This window comes from Colobus angolensis, unplaced genomic scaffold (genome assembly GCF_000951035.1).
Source record: "Colobus angolensis palliatus isolate OR3802 unplaced genomic scaffold, Cang.pa_1.0 Scaffold3, whole genome shotgun sequence".
NCBI lineage: Eukaryota > Metazoa > Chordata > Mammalia > Primates > Cercopithecidae > Colobus > Colobus angolensis.
The window spans coordinates 2,473,497-2,482,621 of record NW_012116265.1 but is presented as its reverse complement, the minus strand read 5'-3'; the positions used below and the strand labels follow the sequence as shown (position 1 = coordinate 2,482,621).

General features: G+C 45.7%; 1 protein-coding gene across 1 annotated transcript in view; it reads right to left on the bottom strand.

Moving 5' to 3' along the window:
• Positions 1 to 398, bottom strand: part of RPS6KA5 (ribosomal protein S6 kinase, 90kDa, polypeptide 5) — a 199,765-nt gene extending 199,367 nt beyond the window's left edge. Inside the window, exon 1 of the mRNA XM_011949415.1 lies at positions 32 to 398. Within this exon, the coding sequence (XP_011804805.1) occupies positions 32 to 134 (103 nt within the window). The 5' untranslated portion in view covers positions 135 to 398. The remainder of the gene's footprint in view (positions 1 to 31) is intronic.
• Positions 399 to 9,125: the final 8,727 nt, after the last annotated feature.

The following is a 9,125-nucleotide window of genomic DNA, read 5'->3' as shown; positions in this document are numbered from 1 at the left end:
GGCCCGACCGGCAGAGGGCGGGGTCGCTCACCAGTCCGCAGCTCGTGCTTGACCGTCAGGAGCTGCTCTCCCCCGTCACCGCCGTCCGCGCTGGTCCCCGCGGCGCTGCCGCTGCTGCCGCCCTCCTCCTCCATCTTCTCCTTTTTTCCGATCCCGCGGGTCGCTACGAGGGGAACCCAGGAGACAGCAGACGCCCGTCCCCTCGCAGCCGCTGCCGCAGCCCCAGGAGCCGGGGTGCGGCGGCTCCAGAACTCGGACGCAAAGACGAGTCTCTTTCCCGCTCTGGCCGCACTGCTTGCTCCTCGCCTCCTCCCCCTTCGGCGGGCACCGCTAGTACCGCGCAACCAAACCGCCCCCTGCTCCACCGCCGCCTCCTCAGGCCGCTCCGCCCACAGCCAGCAAGGTAAGGGAGCCATTCGAGCCACCTTCGCTGATTGGGCACAGGGCGCGCGCGTCTGCCAACGCCGGCTCCCATTGGGCGCTCCGCCGTGACGTTTCACGAGCCGCCCCGCCCCGCTCCTCGAATTGTTGTTGCTTGGCGGGGAGGCAGGAGAGGGAGGAGCGCCGCCACTCCGATTGGTGAGACCCAAAGTTCTGCCTCGCCCATTTCCCCTGGTGCGCACGCGCAGTCAAGACCTTCCCTTCCCTGACCTCCCCAGAATGGTCACACCCCTTATTCCCCAGCTTCGATCTGTTAGTAAACAGTGTCTAGTAGTCAGGAGGCGCTCGGGGTCTCTGATTGGCTACTGCCGAAAGAGGCGGGGAGGGATGATTGGAACATTTGGTCCGCCAATCACCGTGGACAGAGGAGGGGCCTGGAGGGTAGCGCTTCTAACCCACGTGTTTGCAGACAAACCTAAGGGTCCCGGCAGCGATACATAGTTGTGTGACCACCTGCGAGACGGCGTGCCGTAAAAAGGTCTTACTCGCGCTAGTGAACCCTAAACAAGTTAAAGCGGAGTGTTTGTGCTTAAATAACAGATAGTTCTTAAACGTTACAAAAATTCACAGTCCCAGCTCCCGATGAGGAATTTTGCAAAGAAGAGACATTTCCATTTGGTACAAGACTCTTCCTAGACACCGAAAGGATACAAAGATTAACAAAATAGAATACAATTCCTCCCCTAAGCAGCTTTCAATAGAACGTGAGAAACAGACAGTTTGTGTGTATACACAAAAGAACTATAAAGCAGAATTTGGAATAAAGCAGTCGTACAAAGCGTTAGATAATCTCGCACGGATGGCAATAATTATTCCCAGACGAGGAACTGGGAAAAGCTTTTAGAGCAAGGAGGCATTTTGAGATAACCAACGTAAAGGATGGCTAAGAGAGAAATACCAGCAACAGACGTTTCACACAGACAGTAACTGTGAGCATTGGCCTACAGCAGAGAAGGCAAGGGTGGTTTAAGTGATTGATAAGGTTAAATGAAAGTTTGATGTAAGAGATACAGCTGACCAGGTGAGGTATGGTAAGATAATGGAGAACTAGGGATGCTGTGCTGAAGAGTGCAGATTTTTTTTTAGTACACAATGATGAACTGAAAAGAACAGGAGAGAAATAGCAGGGCAGGAATCCTGCTGCAAGGATAGAACTAAAGGGAACCTGATTTCTAGTAGCAGACACCAGAATGGGAAAAAGCAGAAACTTAAAGATGTACAGTTGGACGTAATTCACGTAGACGTGATCTTTTAAACTAAACATGGATTGGATCAGGAGTCAATACACTTTTTTTCTATTAAGGGCCAGATAGTAAATATTTTAGGATTTGCAAGCTGTATGACCTCTTTCACAACTACTCAGCTCTGCCATTGTAGCTCGAAAGCAGTTATAGACAATAAATAAAAGATGTAGCTGTGTTCCAATAGAATATTTTTTATGGACATCGAAATTTGAATTTCACATAGTTTTCGTGTATCATAATATATTTTTCTTTTAATTATTTTGCAATCACTTAAAAACATAAAAACAGGCCAGGCGCTGTGGTTCATACCTGTAAGCCCAGCACTGTGGGATGCTGAGACAGATGGATCACCTGAGGTCAGGAGTTCGAGACCAACCTGGCCAACGTGGCAAAACCCCGTCTCTACTAAAAATACAAAAAATTAGCCAGGCATGGTGGCAGGCGCCTGTAATCCCAGCTACTCAGGAAGCTGAGGCAGGAGAATTGCTTGAATCCAGCAGGTGGAGGTTGCAGTGAGCCGAGATCACACCATTGCACTTCAGCCTGAGCAACAAAGCAAGACTCCATCTAAAAAAAAAAACTATATATATATGTATATATAACAATTCTTAGCTCAAGGGCCGTTAAAAAACAGGCAATGAGCCAGATTTGGCCTACAGGCCATAGTTTGCAGACTCCTGGATTCGATTGCTGTGAAACAGAAAACACAGAAGCCTTGCAAGTTCCTTCAGGTTGCTGTCACAGCTCCCTGGGCTTACCTGCCTGGAATATTTATCATTACACTAAGCCATGACTGCCTACCTACTTGTCTTTCTCCTGCAAAAGTCATGTGCTATTTGGAGCCAGGCAATAACTGTGTGCAACTGTTCATTTGTTCACTCAAAAACTTTTATACCAGTTATATACCAAGTACTGTGATAGGTGCTAGAGACACAGTGGGAGCAAAACAGATTCAGTCCTTACTCCTATAGAACCTACAGTCTAGCAACAGATATAAATATTATCACATAAAGAAAAATAAACTTTCCATTGTGATCATGCTGTAAAGGAAAATTACAGGGTGCTACAACAGAATGTATCAGGGATGCCTAATTTAAGTTGGAGGAGCTGGAAGACCTTTGTTAGTGAGTATTATTTAAGCTGAGTCTTTTTTTTTTTTTTTTTTTGAGACGGAGTCTCGCTCTGCCGCCCAGGCTGGAGTGCAGTGGCCAGATCTCAGCTCACTGCAAGCTCCGCCTCCTGGGTTTACGCCATTCTCCTGCCTCAGCCTCCCAAGCAGCTGGGACTACAGGCGCCCGCCAGGCGCCCGCCACGTCGCCCGGCTAGTTTTTTGTATTTTTTAGTAGAGACGGGGTTTCACCATGTTAGCCAAGATGGTCTCCATCTCCTGACCTCGTGATCCGCCCGTCTCGGCCTCCCAAAGTGCTGGGATTACAGGCTTGAGCCACCGCACCCAGCCTAAGCTGAGTCTTTAAAAATGAGTAGGTTTTAACCAGGATGTGGCAAAAAGTAGCCTGATCTCCACCAAGCTCATTTCCTCTTCTGGACACACAGGAAGACTTTTTTTTTTTTCCCCTTACTGCCTTTGCAGTTAGGTTTGGTCATATGACTGTGATCTGGCCAATGGGGTATGAGCAGACCCTATTGGTGTGATATATACCATTTTCAGGCCTGACCAGAAAACTCCTTGCATAATCACTCACACTCTCTTCTCTTTCAACTACTGTAACAAAGGCCACATTTTTAATATGGGTATGCCACAGGCTGGGAGGACTCTCAACCCCTGAGTTTCCACTTAATTCTTTAAGGAGCCACCTGACCTATATCAGACTGTGATGTGAGCAATAAGTACACCGTTTTAGGCATAAGCTAGTTAGATGGGATGATTTGCTACCAAAGCATAATCTAGCCTTATACTACTTCATATGTGAAATATGGAGGGATCAAAATTTTAGGAAGGTGTCCTGAGGCAGGCAAAGAGCCTATTCTGTTGAGAGACTGAGAAAGTCAATGGAGCCTTAACGCAGTAAGCAAGGGATGAGGTTAGGGAGGTAAGCAGAGGCCCAGTCATGAAGTATGTGGTTGCTCTTATTAATATTTTTGGACTTTATCCTGTGTGAAGTGGGAAGCAATAGAAGGAATTTAAACACAGGAATGATATAATCGTGGTAGTATTTTCAGAAGGTCACTGAAGTTAGCGTTTGGAGACTGCACTGGAGAAGGCAAAATGGGATACAAGGAGACCAGTTAGGAGACTATCACTGTAATCTGGGCAAAAGATGAGAATGGGTGCAGTAGAGATGGAGAGAAATGGAACGTTTCTGCATTTATATTTTGAACTTGAAGGATTAGATTTGGTGAGTGAGAAAAATGGAAATATCTGAAATGACACCAGCATTTCTAGTGTGAGCAGCTGGGTGGATGAAATAGGATGGCAGTACCATTTAATAATGAAAGGGGCAAATTAAAGGAAGAGCACATATGAGAGAGAATGTCAAGAGTTTAATTTTGAGACATCCAGGGTCAGAATCAAGTAGCTATGTGGATATATGAGTCTGAAGCTCTGAAGAGAGGTCTAGCATAGGGATGTAAGCTTAGGAATCACTGGCACATAGATGACGTTTGAGGCCAGAGGTACGAATAAGATTACCTAGGGAGAAGTCTGGGTGTGGTGGTTCATGCCTGTAATCTCAGCACTTTGGGAGGCCGAGGTGGGCAGATTGCTTGAGTTCAAGACCAGCCTGGTCAACAAGGTGAAACCCTATCTCTACTAAAAATACAAAAATTAGCCGGGCATGGTGGTGCATGCCTATAATCCAAGCTACTCGGGAGGCTGAGGCAGGAAAATCACTGGAACCCAGGAGGCAGAGGTTGCAGTGAGCCAAGATCGCGTCATTGCACTCCAACCTGGGTGACACAGTCAGACTCTCTCTCAAAAAAAGAAAAGAAAAGAAAAGTTGGAATAAGAAGGTGGAGTAGAGGTAGAAGAGGAAAACCTGGAGAGTTTTTTATCTTGGAAGGCAAAGTATTTCCAGAAGGAAAGAATGGTCAGCTGTATCAGATACCCTAAGATGTCACATGAGGTCTAGAAAGATCCAATGAATTTGTCAGCTTGGGTGCCGCTGATGACAATATCCAGAGCAGTTTTGGCAAGGCAAATGGAAGGTGAGGAAGTAGTAACCGTGTGTGGGGACATATTTTACTCCGAAGGAAAATAGAGAACAAAGGTCCTAACTGGAGGGATCTGGGGAGTTTTTTTGGTTTTTTAATCTTATCTTCAAATAATCTTAAAACTGCAGAAGAGTTGCAAAACTTAGTAACATTAGTTAAGCAGAAGCACGCCATGTGATCACTTAGATGTGCACACATGCAGGAAGAGTTTCTTCCAGAGACTTAAGCACTGTGCTGAGTGATAGGAGGGAGGGGAGGGCGTGGGTTAGGGATCTGAGGAGAGTGGAAACAGGTTGGAACAGCCACTGTGAGAAATAGATATATCCGGGCAGCTTGTATAAACGCTGACTAGCACGGGGCTCCAGTGGAGTTAGAAAACCTGAATCGGGATAGTGAAGTGTCTTTCTCTAGCAACTTACATATTCTCTCTGGGTGGGAGATGAGCGGTTGGACAACAACCTGGTTCAAATGAATGGCCCTGGGGCCCAAGCTGGGTGAGAAGGCAATGAAGCCAGGATAAACTGCTAGCCTGGAAGAATAGGATGGAGTCCAAGGAGTTGGCACTAGTATAGATGAGTTCTCAACCTTGGCTGAACATCGGGATCACCTGGGATACTTAAAAATAACAACAAAACAAAACAAAAGACTCCAGCATTCCTACCCCTAAAAATGTGACTTAAATTGGTCTGGGGTGGGGCCTGGACTTTGGGATTTTTTTTAAAGCTCCCCACATCATTAACCTAATGTACAACCAGGTTTGTAATGCAGAACTCTTGCACAACTATTAGAGCAGAGAGTGGTAAATAAGAGCAAATTGGAGTTTTGGTAAAAAACAGCAACTTTTCAGAGGTAGTGATGATGCTAGAGAGAATAGAAGGGAAAATTATAAATGAGTAGCTGAAAACACCAAATTAATTGGGTGGGGGGCTTGAGTGATAGTGATATGACCGGACAGCTTGGAGTCAAATGAGGAAAAATTGTTGAACTGGGATGAGATAATGGACTATGGCCTGGAGGATGCAGCAGCTGGAAGTGAGGAAAACGTCACTGTTCCCTCCTGCTCTGAGAGATGGAGAAGTAGAGAGGGAGGGGTCCATGAAAAGGCTGGGGCAGAGAGGTTGTCCAACAAAAGGTCAGATTTCTGCTATGGCCAGAAGACTAATCAAGAAAAGACCTTGAAAATATGTTTCTTCCTCTAAGAAACTGACTTTATCAGCCAGCCGCAGTGTCTCACACCTGTAATCCCAGCACTTTGGGAGGCCAAGGCAGGAGGATCACCTGAGGTCAGGAGTTCGAGACCAGCCTAGCCAACGTAGTGAAACCCTGTCTCTACTAAAAATAGAAAAATTAGCCGGGTGTGGTGTCATGTGCCTGTAATCCCAGCTACCAGGGAGGCTGAGGCAGGAGAATCACTTGAACCTGGGAGGCGGAGGTTGCAGTGAGCTGAGATTGCGCCATTGCACTCCAGCATGGGCGACAGAGCGAAACCCCGTCTCTAAAAAAGAAGGAAAGAAAAGAAACTGACTTTATCCAGGCTGGCTTGGTACCTGCTGCCAGAACAGGGTCTATACTCACCCCCTTTTGTTGTAGGCCTGTGTCTGTGGCACCATTCTGTGTGGTCTCACCTATCCTTAGCTTTACCCCTCTTCACTGAGAAGTGGAGAGGATCACTTGATCCTCTCCCAGGAGCTCTTGAATCCAGCCTGGGCACATAGCATGGCCCCATCTCTAAACAAAAGGAAAAAGAAAAGCCACTATCACTTGCCATAAATAGGAATCAGGAAGTAAATATTAAAATAAATACAATGAAAACAAAATGATAATAAGTTCTTGATAGATACAGTTGTCTGCTGGTAGCTGAGTCTGAGGTCTATACTTTCCTTGTTAGAAGGAGTTATTTCATGCTGAGCAGATTGAGGAAGAACAAAAAAAAGAAGAGTGATTGGTACAAATTAGAGAAAACCTAAAGACTATTGGCACCAAACCCAGGCTTTCTTCTTGGTATAATCACAAATGAAAGGGAACCAAAAAACCAAAACGCTTTTTAATTAGGAGAGATGAGAAGTTTAGGTGGTACATGGACAGTCGTTTAATTATATAAGTAAGCAGAGGGGGAGAGGGCCTCACTTGGTATAAGCCACTAGGACTTGATTAATCTCATCATTTAGGCAATGTGAGCAGGAAGTTCCTCACCTTTTCATGCACAGGAAGTAGGAAACACCCAAGGCCCACCACATCATACTTCCCTGTAGCTGGCTCTATCAAAACACTCCAAAGTATACATAGATAAGAAAGAAAAAGCTTTCAAAAAGTCAAAAGTCAAAAACTACATTACCAATATCTTTTTTTTTTTTTTTTTTTGAGACAAGGCCTTACTCTGTTGCACAGACCAGAGTGCAATGGCATGATCTCGGCTTACTGCAACCTCTGCCTCCTGGGCTCAAGCAATCCTCCTACCTCGGCCTTCCAAGTAGTTGGGACTACAGGCACATGCCACCACACCCGGCTAATTTTTATAGAGATGGAGTTTCACCATGTTGCCCAGGCTGGTCTCTAACTCCTGGGCCCAAGCAGTCCACCCACCTTGGCCTCCCAAAGTGCTAGGATTACAGGCCTGAGCCACTGTACCTGGCCCATTATCAATATCTTAATACTATTTTTGACCCTGTCAGTACCTTCGCCATGTGATACAGAGCCAGTAAGTTGAAGAGACTCACTGCAAGATACAGAGACCAACACGGTTAGGGGGTGTGAAGTTCACACTTACTGAAGACACCCACCACTACTGAAGGTGACATGTCACCACTGTTCCCAAGTGAGAAGTTTGGGAATGTACTCGCACGCACACACACACACACACACACCTCATGCATTCACAAACAGAGAGAGACAGTCTTGCGAAGGGAGCAGCAGCAAGTAAGCAGTGTCCTCACCTTACCTTTTGATGCACCAGATACTACCTTCCTAGCTTAGCAACCTTCCTAGCATTGCAGATGAGGAGCACTAGGACGAAAGGGAAGATTAAAGTTTAAGACGTGACTCTATGCATCTCCATTTGAAACTGTGCCAACCAGCACACAACTGTGAAAGACTTAGGAGGGATGCACATCACATATATCCAGTTAAAAGATATAAAGATATTTGGGGCTGGGCGCAGTGGCTCACGCCTGTAATCCCAACACTTTGGGAGGCCGAGGAGGGTGGATCACCTGAGGTTGTGAGTTCGAGACCAGCCTGACCAACATGGAGAAACCCCATCTCTACTAAAAATACAAAATTAGCCAGGCGTGGTGGTGCATGCCTGTATTCCCAGCTACTCAGGAGGCTGAGGCAGGAGAATTGCTTGAACCTGGAAGGTGGAGGTTGCAGTGAGCCGAGATCGTGCCGTTGCCCTCCAGCCTGGGCAACAAGAATGAAACTCCGTCTCAAAAGAAAAATAAAATAAAACAAAATAAAGATATTTGGATTCCCTTCCTCTCTCCTCTCTTGAAATCTTCTGGAAGGAATATAAAAAGAAAGCAAAGCAAAAACACAGAAAAGTTCCCATTTTTAATGAAACAAGGAAACTCTCAGAACCTCAAACCACAAACCATGAGGTATGCCTGCCAAGTACTGCAGAGTCTGTACTAAAATTGATGAAATGCCAAGAGTCGATGTACACTGCCTATATCCATGAGCAGGAAGTATATTTCCTTAGAGGAGCGAAATCATTGATCCTTGGATTGGAGGGGTGTTTCCCAAAGGGGAAAGGAGACTTGTGTTACTAGGGAAGAATGAAATAAGTTTAGGTGGCACATGAAGAGTCATTGAGTTATATTAAATAACTTAATGAAAAAGTGGTTCTTTTTTTTTTTTTTGGTTCCTTTTCGTTTGTGATTACATCAAGAAGAAAGCCTTGGTTTGGAGCCAGTAGTCTTTAACTTTTCTCTGATTTGTCCTAATCACTCTTTCTAACAAGGAAAATGCAGACCTCAGACTCAGCTTGCAGCAGACAACTGTATCTAGCTAGAACTTACTGAAGTTTTGTTTTCGTTGCATTTATTTATTGTTTATTTTCTATTTTTGAGACAGAGTCTTGCTGTGTCATCCAGGCTGGAGTGCAGTGGTGTGATCTCAGTTCACTGCAACCTTCACCTCCCAGGTTCAAGCAATTCTCCTTCCTCAGTCTCCCAAGTAGCTGGATTACAGGCACCTGCCACCATGCCCCGCTAATTTTTTTTGTATTTTTAGTAGAGATGGGGTTTCACCATGTTGGCCAGGCTGGTCTCG